Raw genomic sequence first — 15,040 nt, forward strand, 5'->3', positions numbered from 1 at the left:
CATGGCCAGGGTTGGCTGCAGCTCCCAGCGAGGTCAGGGAGGTGTCCCTTCTGGATACCTTAAGATGCCACTGCAGAGAGGACTGTGCCTGTCCCAACACCCAGCCCATGTGACAGGAACCAAGTGCACTCCAGGCCTGGACCCCCCACGCGCCTGGCTTCCGGGGCTTTCGGAAGCTGCCAGGGGTTTCCTAGGGCTGCCCTTCCCAGGGACCTCGGCCCCACCCTTCCTATCTGGGCCTGAGAGCCCTCACCTCCGCCAGAGAAGGGCAGGGAGCACAGAAGAGACAATGCAAACTCGAGTGGCAGCACGAGTGGGTGGGGCTGGGCGGTCTCTCTCTGGAACATGGGGTTCTGGTCTTCGCTCCCCACCCTGGGCTCGTCCCTCAGCACTCAGCACCTCTCTCCAAAGGACGTGCCAGCCTGACAGCTCCTGCCTGCCCGCCCTCACTCCCCGGGCCTCCTTCAGTGCCCACACACCTCCCTGCAGGGTACCTGAGTACTAGAGATGGGACATCTTTGGCAGAAGATCCCAGAAACTTGAATCCTGGGACTGCAAGCGCAGCCTCACCCACTCTGAAGCTCAGTCCCTTGCAGGAGCCCCGCCCTGGCCACCCAGCTCTGGGCCAGGGTTGGGATCCATTGTTCAGAGCCACAGCCTCTGGACATCCGGTTCCTCTAGTGCCAGAAGTCTGGCAGCTGGAAGCTCAGGCCCCCTCCCCCATGTTCTAGGCTGGCTGGCTAGGAATGTGTTAACAGGGCAGGTTGGGCCCTGCTGGTCCCCAAGGGCACCTGTGGACTTTGAGAGGGGACCCAGCGAGAGGGGGGCGGGGTGGGGCGGGGCCTTGGTGCTGAGCTTGGGAAGGGCGGGGCCAGGCTCCGGGAGTGAGCAACGGCAGCCTCCTAGTCTCCCTGCCGCTGCGCAGCCAGCTGCAGACGCAGGCCGCACCATGGAGCTGCTCCTCCTGCCCTGGGTCCTGCTGCTGCTGTTGACAGCCCCTGGGCCAGGCCCCTGCCCTGCAGCAGGTACGTCCTCACCCTACCTTCCTAGCCCTTGTCTGTCTTTCTGTCTGTTGCAGCAGGCCCGGGGCAGACACCCCTCTGGGCATATGCCCCTCTGTCAGGCCAGCTGTGGCTGTACTGGGGGCTGTGCAGAGAAATTGGGATCCAGTGTCAAGGGGCCACCCAGCAGGGATGGGGGACTCTGGGCGGTGCCCACCCTGAACCTGCTGGAAGCTGGGGGGCATTGGCTGCCTGGAAGGGAAGTGGCTAGGCGGCGGCAGGCTCAGAAGAGCCCTTGGCCTGTACCCCGAGCCCTGGTGGAAGGTGTGCTTGCCCATGGAGGAGCCCCCAGTCCCACTGGCACCGTCTGGCCAGAGGCAGGATGCGGCCTTATCAGGGTGGAGCAGAACCCAGAAAGTCTAGCAGAAGAACCACACTTCAGAGCCAGAGCTCTCCATGGACTCCGCCCCCCCCAATCCCCTGCTGGGCAAGGCCGAAGCTCACGGTCCTCCCAGCCCCCTGCCATCCCTATTTCCCTTGCAGGAAAGTGCCACCATCCTGCCACTTAGCTCACTTGCTGGCATCACTCGGCCCCTCCCCCTCCTCCTTGAGCCCTCACAGCCTCAGTCAGTAAACATTTATTGACTCCCTGGGGTGCCTGGCCCTGCTTTCAAGTGGGGCCACCAGGTGGCCCAGGTCTAGCCCTTTGGGCCCTTTAGGGAATGTCAGGAATGGCCAGTGGCACGTGCGGCCCCACCCATCTCCACCCTCCAAGCTGCCCAGCCCTGCCAGCCCAAGGGACGGGTTCCCCAAGACAGAGTCCTGCCAGGAGTCCCTGAGGCTCGAGGAAAAGACAGGGGCTGCCGTCCACAGCCCACCCCCCACCCCAGACCACTCTCCTCTCCCCTATCCTGGTCAAGCTGGGCCTTCTGCTGGAAACGTCCCTCTCCCCCAAGAGGAAGAACACACCCCTCGCCTCCTCCCCAGAGCGGGGGCTCCCTTTGGGGCCACCAGCAGTGAGTCAGCCCTGCCCTGCAGAGTGAGAGGGGCCAGCTCAGCTTGAGCCGCTGCCCCCACCTGCCTCCAGTGTGACTCTTAGTAGCTACATACTTAGACCCCATACGAGTGAGCCAAGGGTCCTCTTCTGGGCTGTGGGTCCACAGAGTCTCAGGTAGTGGACACAGGGCCCCGGGGCCACATCAAGGGCCCAGGCATCTGGGGCCATCTGAGGGTGCCATCGGCTGCAGACTTGGAGGCTGAGGGCTCCTCCTGACACTGCAGAGCTGCGCATCCCGAGGCTCTTCCCCCCTCTCCTCTCTAGCCAGCCAGCTGGTGAACGGCTGGGTGACCTGTACTAAGAATTGCCCCAGCCCTCCGGTTTCCACCGTGTCCACAAGGTGGTCAGTACAGCCCCCGGTAGCATTCTCCTGGGCATGTTCTCTCTGGGAAACAGATGTGGGGAGGCCAGCCTGGCACCTGCTGGGGACAGGCTCTCAGGGCCCTCTCCCCCAGGTGCCCAGCAGAGCTGCTCCCTCCGCTGTGGGGACCTGGGCGGGCCGTGTTCATGCCACCCGACCTGCGTCGGCCTTGGCACCTGCTGCAGAGACATGCGGGACTTCTGCCTGGAGATCCAGCCCTACTCAGGCTCCATGATGGGCGGCAAGGACTTTGTGGTGCAGCACCTCACGTGGTCCGGCCCTGTTGACAGCGTGATCTGCAGGTGGGGGCACGGGGGCCCGTGCATGCAGGAGGGCCAGGCCCCCCTTCAGCTGGCAGGGTGGAGCCCTTAGGACCAAGGATGGGGAGAGCTGGCTGAACGGGCTCCCCAGGAATGTCAGGGGCTGGGCCTCGGAGAAGGCCAGCCCACCCTTGCTCAGCTTCTCTGCCGCCTCCGCCCTCCACAGGTTTAAGGAGAGTGTCCAGACCCTGGGCCGTGTGGACCCAATGGGGCGTGTGCACTGCGTGTCGCCCTTGCTCTATGAGACCGGCCGCATCCCCTTCACGCTCTCCATGGACAACGGCCGCTCCTTCCCTCGCTCAGGCTCCTGGCTGGCTGGTGAGCCCCACTTTGCCGCGCCAGGCCTGGGCACCAAGCTCCACGCGCCTCAGGCCCTGGTGGCCCCGTGGGGACTTCCCCAGTGCGAGTCTGTGCGCACCTGGCCCGCCCACTGGGTCCCGCCACTCTGGCTGAACCAGTCCTTTGGGAGGCCTGCCCAACCACGGGGTTTGGGTTCCTGCAGCTCCTGTTCCTGCCCCATGGTGTCCAGACAGGAGCCAGCCCAGAGGGAGTGGGGGCTGCAGGGGTCCCCCAGCAAGGTGGGCCCAGCCTTTGTCCTTTCCCACCACCGTGGGGGTCTAGGGGACACCATGGCTCCAATGAGACTGCCATACTTTGTCCTTGGGAGGCCCCCACAGCTCTCAGAGCCCCTGGACCCCCTCCCGTGGGCCCTCGGGGTCCAAGGTCCTCACTCACCTCCCCTCCCCCTGCCCAGTTCACCCCAGCAAAGTGTCAGAGACAGAGAAGAGCCAGCTGGTAAATGAGACCCAATGGCAATACTACGGCACCACCAGCACCAGGGATGCCCTCTCCATCACCTGGAATGCCTCGGTTCTGCCCACCAACCATGTCAGCATCGAGCTGTGGGGCTATGAGGAGACAGGTGGGGCCCTCTGCGGGCTGCCTGTGCGGGACCTGGAGCCTGTGTGGGACCTGGTTCCTGTGCGGGACCTGGTTGGGTCAGAAGCTTTGGGCTTGCAGAGATGAGGCAAAGGGCATCACGGTGGGGGGGTCCCCTGGAGAGGAGGGAATTCCTGGGCATTGAAGTGAGGGAAGCGCAGGCAAGGAAGAGGAATGGCAGGGACAGGAGGGGCAGAGGAGAGCAGTGCGGGGGGCCCGGGCCCCTTGGGGAGGATGTAGGGATGGACACCCGGCTCCTGGATACGAGGATTGTCCTGGAAACAGAAAAGGCTTACTTCCCCCCTCTCTGAGTCCCTGGATGGCTGGCGTGGCTCTGGTCCTGGGCCTGAGCAGGGACAGTGCCCTGGAGTGTAGGGAAGGAGGAAGTGGTCCCTCCAGCCAGGGTCCTTATGGGAGCAACAGAGAAGGTCCCCTTAGGGGAGTTAGCTGTCCATGCAGCAGGCTTCTGTGAGCACCAAAGACACGCCTCCCTTGCCCCGGGGTCCTCCCACCGGCTGCAGGGCTGACGGAGACTTTCTCTCCCTCAGGGAAGCCATACTCAGGGGAATGGATGGCAAAGTGGTCGTACCTGTACCCTGTGGCCACAAACGTCCCCAACTCCGGCTCCTTCACCTTCACTCCCAACCCTGCGCCTCAGAACTTCCAGAGATGGGAAGTGGGTGCACTTCGAATCGTCAGCAGCGAACACTACCCGGGAAAGAAGTAAGTACGATGCAGGGGATGGGCGGGGCCAGGGGCCAAGGCCGGGAAGGCTGCCCTCACCGTGCGTGCGGCCCGCAGGGACGTGCACGCGCTCTGGAGCAACGAGCACGCGCTCGCCTGGCACCTGGGCGACGACTTCCGGGAGGACCCTGTGGCCTGGGCCCGCGCTCAGTGCCTGGCCTGGGAGGAGCTGGAGGACCAACTGCCCGACTTCCTGGGGGAACTGCCCGACTGCCCCTGCACCCTGGCCCAGGCCCGGGCTGACTCTGGCCGCTTCCACGTGAGTCCCTACCCAGGTCAGGGCCCAGGAGCAAGCCAGGGTGCAAGTGGGGCCAGCAGCCCCCACCTTGGACTCCGCGCACCAGCCCAGAACAGCACGAGGGGAGGCAGATAGAGGCCTTGGGAGAGCGGGGGCGGGCTCTGAGGGCCCTTGTGGGGCATGAGATGGGAGTGGCAGAGCCTGACCCGGGGGCAGGTGACAGCGACCTGCCGCTCTACAGACAGACTACGGCTGTGACATCGAGCACGGCAGCGTGTGCACCTACCATCCAGGGGCCGTGCACTGTGTACGCTCCGTGCAAGCCAGGTGAGCCCCCGGGGGGGGGGGGGGGGCTGGGGCGCAGGTGGGGCCTGAGGGCAGGGTCCCGATGGGACCGGACCTGACCTGCCCACGCCCCGCGCCCCGCGCCCCAGCCCCCAGTACGGCGCCGGCCAGCAGTGCTGCTACACAGAGGATGGCGCGCAGCTCCTGACGGCCGACTCCACCAGCGGCAGCACCCCCGACCGTGGCCACGATTGGGGCTCCCCCCCATTCCGCGCACCGCCCCGTGTACCCGGCCTCTCCCACTGGCTCTACGACGTCATCAGCTTCTACCACTGCTGCCTGTGGGCACCTGAGTGCTCCCGCTACATGCGCCGCCGGCCCTCCAGCGACTGCCGCACCTACCGGCCCCCGCGCCTGGGTGGGTGCCAGCCAGAGCGGGGCCCTGGGCGGGCCCAGGCCAGGGAGGCTCACCTGACCCTCTACTCTCCCCAGCCTCTGCTTTTGGGGACCCGCACTTCGTCACCTTCGATGGTGCCAACTTCACCTTCAACGGGCGCGGCGAGTACGTGCTGCTGGAGTCAGCGCTGACAGACCTGAGGGTGCAGGCTCGGGCAGAGCCCAGGACAACGCCTGAGGGTGAGGCCGGACCCCAGGGGCTGGGGATGGCTCAGGGTCACCCCGGGTGGGAGGCTGGAGCTGAGCGGACCCCCTTCTGCACCCACAACCCCAGGCCTGCAGGACCGAGGCACAAGGCTGACTGCCGTGGCCGTCCAGGAGGGCAACTCTGACGTGGTGGAGGTCCGGTTGGCCACCGGGAAGGGGGGCCTGCAGGTGCTGCTGAACCAGGAGGTGCTCACCTTTGCCGAGCAGAGCTGGATGGACCTGAAGGGTAAGGAGGACAGCCGGCCAGCTGAGGTCGGTTAGCTGCCTGCCCTCTCTCCCTTCCTTTCCACCTGGGCCCACACCCCTCTCACTGGCCCTGGCGGGAGACAGGGATGGGGGCCAGGCACAGATGTGGAGGCAGGTCTCTCAGGGCGTGCTGCTGAGCATCAGCCAGCCCCTGTCCGCTACACCCCACTGCAGTGGGCGTGTGCCCGTGGCTGTCCACGGCAGACATGGTTCTAGGCCCGGGAGATCAAAGTCCTGCCGGGAGAACCTGTTCTGACCTTGAGCCTTCACACCCGTGGAGCCACGAGACACGCCCTGGTCAGAGCCCTGAGATGCCAGGACAGGGGGCTGAGTCTTCACCGGAACCCGGAATTGCTGGGAGCTGCAGCACCCCAAGGAAGCCAGGCTGAGGGTTAAAGAGCGGCAGCTCTGGGCCCATCCCCCTTCCCTCAGTGGTGCTGCCTCAGGGAACTGAATGAATGAGGCAACTCCCAGGTGGCCTTGGTGGGGACCTGGGATGAGCCTATTGGCACTGAGAATGCAGGGACCCCTGGAACGGGCAGAGGCTGCTGCCTCCCAGTCAGGGATCTAGGGCCAACAGGCCTGGCCTCAGCATGGGTGAGCTGCTCTCCAGGGCCGGTACCACACATCAGCATGGGGGTCCCGGCACAGGTGTGGGCATGGAGTGGCAGAGTGTCACAGCCAGAGTGTTGACACTGGAGAGGCCCTGCCCTTCCGCTGAAGCCCAAGGGTGTAGGCCCACCCATCCTGGGGCTCTGGGGTCACCACGCGGTGCCAACAGGAGGCGACCCTGACCCTGAATTCCTGTGCCCAGGCATGTTCCTGTCCGTGGCTGCTGGGGATAGCGTATCAATCATGTTGTCATCGGGGGCAGGCCTGGAGGTCAGTGTCCAGGGTCCCTTCCTGAGTGTGACCGTCCTGCTGCCCGAGAGGTTCCTCAGCCACACGCAAGGCCTCCTGGGGACCCTCAATGACAACCCCGCAGACGACTTCACCCTGCGCAGTGGGAAGGTCCTGCCGCCGACCGCAAGTTCCCGCGAGCTGTTCCAGTTCGGGGTCGACTGTGAGTGGCCCTGAGACCCAGGCTGGAGGAAGGGACCTGGCAGGGGCGGGCTCAGGGCAGTGAGGGGAGACCCAGGCCCCCCGCCACCAGCCGGGCCCACCGTGTGTCTCCCCAGGGGCCGTGAAGAACACCTCCTCCCTGCTCACCTATGACTCTCGGTGGCTGGCCAACAACTTCCTGTACGGACCCAAGCATGACCCCACCTTCCAGCCCCTCTTCCCCGAGGACATCACCCCCAGCCCGGGCCAGGAGACGGAGGCAGACAGTCTGTGTGGGGACAGCCATTTCTGCAGCTTCGACGTTGCAGCTACTGGGAGCCTGAGCATGGGCAATGCCACACGGGTGGCTCACCAGCTGCACCAACATCGTGTGCAGAGCCTGAAGCCTGGTGAGGGTGGCAGGGGACGTGGGTGAGGGGGCAGGCACCTTGCACTGGGACAGGGTCCCCAAGGCAGGTGGCTGCAGGAGGCAGCCAGTGGCTCAGGGTCATCTGCACCCTGTCCCTACCCCAGTGGTGTCCTGTGGCTGGCTGGCCCCACCCTCCAATGGGCTGAAGGAGGGCAGCAAGTACCTGATGGGCTCCACAGTCTACTTCCACTGCAATAATGGCTACAGCCTGGAGGGGGCGGAGGTCAGCACCTGCCAGGCTGATGGCACCTGGTCCTACCCCACCCCGACATGCCAGCCAGGTGAGATGGCCTGCTTCTCTTGTCCTTGGCCCCTGCTGCCCGGCCCCACCCAGCCCTGCCCGGCCCCGCCCATGCACTTGCCCCTCCCATATACCTCCTGTCCCCAGGCCCCCCACAGTCCCACGGCCCCTGCCCCGGGCTGCCCTCACCTCTTGCCCCGTCTCCAGGACGGAGCCACACAGTGCTGCTGAGCATCATCTTCGGGGGCCTGGCCGTGGTGGTGCTGGCCGCGCTGCTCTACGTGTTGCTGCGACGCAGGAAACGCAACACGTGAGGCCCCACGCCACGAGCCTAGGGTCCCCCCCCTCGGCTCCCCTAGACCCAGGGCCCCTGGGGTGCTGGTGGGACCCCATGCCAACTCTAGACCTCGTCTCTGTTGCAGGACGTCATGGACCTCGCAGCCATGAGAGGGGAGCACTCCTGGCCAACGACTCCGTGCACCAGGCCCCTCTGGGGCCATAGACCAGCCTCCCAGGAGAAGGCCCCGAATTCCCGGGAGTGGGCACCCCAATACCTCAACCCCCAAACCCTTAGCACCTGGACCTGGACACCTGATAACTGAGCCTTTAATGCCTGTGGGCCCGAGGCCTGGTGCCCTGCCCTGCTGCTGCAGTCCCAGGCCCTGACCTCTAACCGCGCTGCTCCTGACACCCCAGTGCTTGCAGCTCTAGCTCTCCAGACTCGACTCCAGGCCCTTGAACCCTAACACCCACCTCCCCATCCCTAGCTCTCCAGCATCTGATACTCCATTGCCAATACCTCAGATCCGGTGTCTGATGCCCGTGCCCCGACCCCTGATATACTGAGACCTTGAGCCCTCACATTGGAGCCCCAGCACCCAGCTGCCTTGATTCCCAGACTCTGGGCCTGGCCCAGGGCACAGAGAGGCCACGGGACCCCCAGCAAAGTCACCCTCTGAGCTCTGAGCTTGTAACTCTAACTCTGGAATGTCATTTGAAACCCCCTCCCTGCCTTACAAAGAGAAAGAAGCCCGTGGTGCTCCTCCCATGTCCTGGTGCTGTTCCTCTGGGCCACCTGCAGTTGCCCGGTGGGGCCCAGGCAACCTGGATCTGGGTCCTTCGTCCGCCGCCACACCACCTGGGACAGGTGCCTCCTTGTCCTCGTCTCCGTCTGAGGACACTGGCCACTCTGTGGGGTCGGGAGGAAGGGCATGGCATCTGGGGTGCCACACTGGGTGCCCAGGAGAGGAAATGGAGCCAGTGCCTGCCCCTTCATCCTGCAAAAGGCTGGTCCTGGGCACCCCCCCTGCCCAGGCTCTGCCCTGTGGCCAGTGGCATGCCCGTGCTTCTGACTGGGGCCCATGTCCTGGGTTCCCACCCAGGAGTGTCCAGAGGCTAAGTACAAAACATGGGCCCCATGCCACTGCTGCCCCCCTGAGGCCCTGCCCCTCTTCCAGGGCCAGGCCTGGAAACAGTCTAGGAGCTGGCCTGGGGACAATTGGAGCCCAAAGTGCCCCTTTGTAATGAGGGAGTTGAGCGGGAGTCGTGGGAGGGCCTAGACAGGGTAGGATTTGCATTGTAGGTGTCAGACAGAAAGCACTGAGGGGGTGGGATGGCAGGGTGGTGCCCCCTGGACCAGGCAGGCCCCTCAATCTAAGAAGGGCAGGCACCAGGGGGTAGTAGCTAGCCTACAGGATGAAGAGCCCTGGGCGGGAGGTGAGGAGCAGACGCCCTCTTCACAGTGTCCTGCAGCACCAAGAGTGGCCACCTGAGGGAAGCAGAGGGCCAGAGCAGCAAACCGAGGTGCTGGCCGCACTAGGTCCCAGACCAGCAAGCCTGTGGTCACAACCACAGCACAGGTTCAGGCAGGCCCACCTCTGCATCTCCCCAGCTGGAGGAGATGAGTCATCCCCCAGTCTCAGGAACTCAGGTCTCAGAGAGGTCGCAGCGGGCACCCACTGCCAGATCTCGGAGCCCAGACCTCCCAGCCCCTCAGGCCTGCCTTTGGTGGAAGGTTCTGGGCAGAGGTGGGCCGCTGGGTGGCAGGGGCAGGTCGAGTCTGCAGGGTTTCTGGAAGTAGGCAAGTGCACACGAGGGGCACATGTGAAGGAACAGAGCATAAACTGAAGGATTCGGGGGACACCCAGGGAGGGTGCCCGGAAGACTAAAAGAGGTGGGTAGGACTGGTGCTTCCCGCCCTTCCAGAGCCCACACCTCGCTTCCACACCGCTCTGGCACCCCGCTCGGGACAGGGTGGGGCAGAGGGACAGCCCCTTGGCTGCTGGGCAGGTACTTTCCAGATGAAGTAAGGCAGGGCTGGCCCCCCACCAACCTGAGCCCCAGTGCACCCCCCATTCCCCGCCCCGGGCTGAGCCTGTCCCCGCTGGGCACTTGTCAGTGGGTAAAAGGTTGGTTTCACGGTCAAGGCAGTCTGGACACGTGGGAGCAGACACACAGGGGCCGAGAGGTTAGGGAGGTCTCACAGCTCCCGTGACAGGCCACGGAGGGCCGTGGGATTCTCAGAGACCGCACTGCAGGTGCAAAGGCTCAGGAAGAGAAGCGCAGCTGGGCCTGGGGAGTGGTGGCAGCCGAGGCCCCGCCTCCATCAGGCCATGGCACTGAGGCTTTGTGCTGAGTAAAGCCTGGCTCCCCTTAGCGTCCCGAGTCCCAAACCTGTCCCTCTTAGGCAGGCCCTAGAGCTGTTCTTGCCGCCCCGGCAGGAGGAGAGGTGCTCTGTCGGTGGCCCTGGCCCCAGACACCAGGCGCTGTCCGTGCCAGGGGCCCGCCGGGCTGGGAAGCCCCAACACCTGGCAGGGTTTCCCCAGGGGCCCCGAGGAGTCATGGGTTCTATTTGGGCCTGTATGAGGGCGGGGGTTCCCAGAACCAGGCTTGGACTCCCTAGAGACACCAAAGGCAGGGATCCGAACCTCAGGGAGGTGCTCCCCAGTGCAGGCGCTCCCTGGGAATGGTGACACAAACCCAATGGCCAGTGCCGCCCCTGTACCAGGCAGGGTCTGGGGACAGTGGTCCAGGGACTTGGAAATGCAGGTGATGGTAGAGCTGGGAAATCAGAGGGAGCTGGTGGTCGGCCACAGGCTCCCAGCAGCACCCCAGGGCTGAGGGACAGAGGAGGAGGGGGCTGCCCAGCCAGGCTCAGGTCCCACACAGCACGAATCGCAGGCCGGTGGGGACCCAGCCGGAGCCACGGAAACACCAGCCCCACCACAGACGCCCTCACAGGCCTGAGAGGGGGGAAGTGCCCCTCCTCCTCCTGTCTCTAGCCTCCCTTTGGGGGCTCCTTTTGAGTGACCACAGTGGGGAGCGCTGACCAACAGGACGTAGTGAGAGCGGTACCCTCCTCAGCCAGTCTGGCTCCTTCTGGAAGTCCCAGGATGGCCGAGGGCCCATCCTGGGCCCACCTTGTCCTCACGGGGCCCGTGGCCCAATGCTGGCCGAGGAGGGGGCGTCAGCGCAGCACACCAAGCGTATGGGAGATGGATAAACAACGTGGGTGTGGTCCATCCACATGACAGAATATCATTCAGCCTCAAAAGGGAAGGAATTTCTGCAACATGGACGGACCTGGACGCCATCATGCTGAGTGAAAGAAGCCAGTCAGAAAGGACCAGGGCTGGGCGATCCCACGTACAGCGGGGCAGGGGCTGCCAAGAGCTTGGAGAAGCGGGTGAGAAGCTGCTGTTTACTGAGGACAGGGTGTCAGTTTGGGGAGATGACAAAGTTCTGGAGACGGAGGCTGGTGCTGGTCGCACCCCAGTGCGAGCGTGCTCACTGCCGCCGAGTGTCGAGTGTCGAGCTAGCAATGGCTAAGGCGGTAATTGTTCTGTGCTTGCATATTTCACTACCATTAAAACTAAAAACTAAGTGGAAACAAGACAGTTTACTTAATGCCCAGTCAGTGGACAAGGCTGCACTCAGCTTTTTGCCTCAAACACTATTGTGCTTTGAAAAGAAGTTCAAGTTTACCCGTAGGAGAAACTCAAACAAAGAATTAGCTGGTGAAAGAGTGCACACGCTTTCCTCCTAGAACTGTGCCACCTGGCGCTCACCGCCAACCCACAGGAGCGCCTGGTGCCCTGCACCCTCGTCAGGGTGAGGAGCCTTCAAAAGTTTTGCTCTACGCCAGGTAGAAAACCCACTGGTGTGGGCTTGCGTTAGTTGAGCTCGGCTGCAGGATGTCCCCTGCATTCTCTCCCCTGTGTGTTTTGGGTTAGGATGGGCCACAAGAGATTGCTACGCAAGACTGAGAGGGTGGAAGTGAATGCACAGTTTTTTTAAGCTCACGCTCACTGTGGCGTGTCTGCTGACTCAGCTGGTCCGCAGGGGCAGAGGCCAGGCCAGCAGCTGCTCCACCTGCTCCCACCCCACCGCCCCCATCCACCTTCAGCTTCCCAGACTGCTGGGCCAGGTGTCCAACGAAGGGTTCCAGCTTCTGCAAGAAGGCTTGTTGCTCTTGGCAACGAGAAGAGACATGGACTCCAGCCTATCTATCGTCCTGGGCTCCAGCCCACGCTCAGGACGGCAGCCAGCTCTGGATCCTTCCCTCCAGTTTACGTCACCTTCCCTCCTGACTCCCTGCCATGCGGACCCCAAGGTCCAGTGTCAGATCAAAGACAAGGTCAGCAGCTAGCTCCTAGATTGGGGTCCTTATTCTCAGATTGAACCCGTACTGATACAAATGCGATGTCTTCAACTTTTCTTTAGTGTAAGTTGTGAGAGTGTAAATTGGTACAGCCACTGTGGAAAAGAGTATAGAGACTTCTCAAAAAATTAAATTTAGAATTACCACATAGTATAGCAATCCCACTTCTGGGTGTTTATCCAAAGGAAATAAAAATAGGGCTTCGAAGAGATATCTGCATTCCCATGTTTATTACGGCATTATTCATGGTATTAAAATATGGAGGTAATCTGAGCGTCTGTCAATGGATAAACGGATGGAGGAGATGTGGTTTATGTAAACACTAGAATATGGTTTTCTCCTCCGTGAGAAGAAAGGAAATCTGGCAGCTGCAAAAACAGGGACGGACCTCGAGGGCATTATGCTAAGTGTGGTACGTCACAGAGAAAGACAATCACTCTCTGATCTCATTTAAATGTGGGATCAAAAACTGCCGAACTCAAAGAAACAGAGAGAATGATGGCTTCGCGCCTGGGCGGGATGGCGGGATAGGGGGGTTATTGATCAAAGAACACAAACTTCTGGCTATAAAAAATTTTTTTAAATAAAAATAAATACAGCATAAGCTGCATGCTCAGAAGCGCACCCCTCAGGACGCAGCTCCACAGGTGAGTCCACAGTGAATGCGCCCGGTTAGCCAGCACACTGGTGGAGAGAGAGGGCAGCACGAGTCCCGCCCCTGCGCCCGTCACTTCCTCTGTCAGGCACGCCCCCCCCCACCCCCCCAGGCTACCCACTGGTCTCTCACACCGAAGATTCGGGACTGTGTACTTTACAGGGATGGACCTGTACAGCCAGCGCTCTCCAGTGTCCAGCGTCTTGACATTCCATGTGAATTTTAGAGTCAGCTTGCCAATTCCCACCAAAAAAAAAAACCACTTGTTAGGATTTGGATTTGGGTTGCACAGAATATATAGATGAAAACGGGGAGAATTGGAGTCCTCACAGTACTATGCCTTCTAGTCCTGGAACACAGTGCAGCCACCCACTGACGTAGGTCTTCTTTCAACATTGTTATACTTTGTAGCGTTCAGTGCAGCGGTGTGGCAAAGCGTTCTTGTACTAACTTCTGGGCTTTGATCTTTGTGTGTGTGTTTTGTTTTGTTGCTATTCTAAGTGACTTTGGTTCAAAAAGGTATTTTCTATTTGTGGCCAGTATGTAGAAATATCATTGATTGCTGCATATTTTCCTTGACCTCAGTGGTCTTGTTCGATTTACCTGTTTCTAGCAGTTCATCTGCAGAGCATCTACAAGTAATGGTGGTTCCGTGTCCTCCTTTCCAATATTTAACCTTTTATTTTTCTCACCTTACTGCGCTGGCAGGACTTCCCTTACTCTATTGGAAGGAAATCGTAAAAGCTAGTAGTGATGTTTACCTTACCTCAGGAGGAACTGGTCTCCCATCTCGAAAAGGAAGGCTTTTATGTCTTACCACGAAGTACAGCCTTTGCTGTATGGTTTGGCGGCCACAATTTACCAGAATAAATAAGTTTCTCTCCATTCTAATTACTGAGATTTTTTTACAAGTTTATTGAGTTTATTGGGGTGACATTGAGGCAGGAGAGTAAGAAGCTAGGAAAGTCCTTGGCAAGTGGGAAGGGGAAACTGAGACGGCTGATGCACACTGGCCTCACCCGGCACACGCTGACTGTGCTGCCCCCTTCTCCCTTGCATGGCCGCTCCCTTAACCATCACATCCTCGGGACAAGGAGGTTCTAATGAGCATCGAGTAATCCTAGGAACAAAGCCTCGGGTGTGGGGACCACGGAGACAGAGTTTTGGTCAAACTAGAGATGACATCCAGGTCTCAGTGGTGCTTCAGCTCTGGGCCCAGAAAAGCCCCAGACCAGATGAAGTGACGCCATGGCTACCCTCAGGACCAGATGCAAGGACCAACGACCCCTACCCTAGGGCCAACCAGTCTGTGGAGACCATGACTCCCACCCTATATGCTCAGAGCAGGGGGCTTGGAAACCTAACTTGCTGTGGGCACCTGGTGGGCAACCTCTTGACGGGTCAGTAAACAAGCCCCGTGGGGCCCTAATGAAGAACGGGTGGACGTGGAGGGGCAGCCAGCTGGTAGTGATTTAAAACTCCTGCAGGCGCTCAAGGACGCATCCACCGCCCAGGTTTACGACTGGATCCCAAGATCGTGGAGCGCTGTCAAGAAGGAAGTGGTTGTGAAATCGTTTACAAAACGGGGCGTCAGCAATGCCATGGATGGAACTGAGGATGATGAATTTACTGGGATGAGGACAGTGAGCCTCCAGAAGACACCAGTAATGCAGAAATGGCAGGAGATGATACTTCTGACCTTGACAGTGACCGAGAGCTCGTGGCCTTCTGTGGTGCATAAATATTGTAAACTTGTTACCAGCACATAAACTTTCTTGTACCTTGTGTCTGTTCTTGTCTTTTGTAATTATTTGTTACAGAAAATTTCTTGGACCATAATATGTTCAAAAATAACTGCTAAAATTCCTTTATAATACAAAAAACAAGTATCTAAATAGGAATAAATTAAAAATTGAACTAAAATTAAAACGGAAGATTTTTTTCCCCTGAAAGTTGGGGCCAAAAACGTGGACGTGCATTATACACAGCTAAATACAGTATTCTATTAAGATCCTCCCCTGAGAACTCCCCTAAAATTCCTGCCTTTCGAAAAAAATTAAAAACCCTAAGACAAAGGACCCAGTGCACGCACTCTCTCTGGAGCACACCTGCCCCTTCGTTCTTCAGCGCGTATCTCTGCTTCCTCTCTCCTAAGTTCT

General features: G+C 60.6%; 1 protein-coding gene across 1 annotated transcript; it reads left to right on the forward strand.

Annotated features, from left to right (window-relative positions):
* Window positions 1–870: 870 nt before the first annotated feature.
* SUSD2 (sushi domain containing 2) lies at window positions 871–8,609 on the forward strand. Its single transcript, XM_053928911.1, has 15 exons — window positions 871–1,025; window positions 2,514–2,721; window positions 2,906–3,057; window positions 3,494–3,661; window positions 4,227–4,401; window positions 4,480–4,681; window positions 4,902–4,987; window positions 5,095–5,363; window positions 5,438–5,581; window positions 5,676–5,834; window positions 6,669–6,917; window positions 7,033–7,305; window positions 7,430–7,606; window positions 7,774–7,876; window positions 7,989–8,609. The coding sequence occupies exons 1-15, from the start codon at window positions 950–952 to the stop codon at window positions 8,011–8,013; spliced, it is 2,466 nt and encodes an 821-aa protein (XP_053784886.1). The 5' UTR covers window positions 871–949; the 3' UTR covers window positions 8,014–8,609.
* Window positions 8,610–15,040: the final 6,431 nt, after the last annotated feature.

Source organism: Desmodus rotundus, chromosome 7 (genome assembly GCF_022682495.2).
Source record: "Desmodus rotundus isolate HL8 chromosome 7, HLdesRot8A.1, whole genome shotgun sequence".
NCBI classification, from domain to species: Eukaryota; Metazoa; Chordata; class Mammalia; order Chiroptera; family Phyllostomidae; genus Desmodus; species Desmodus rotundus.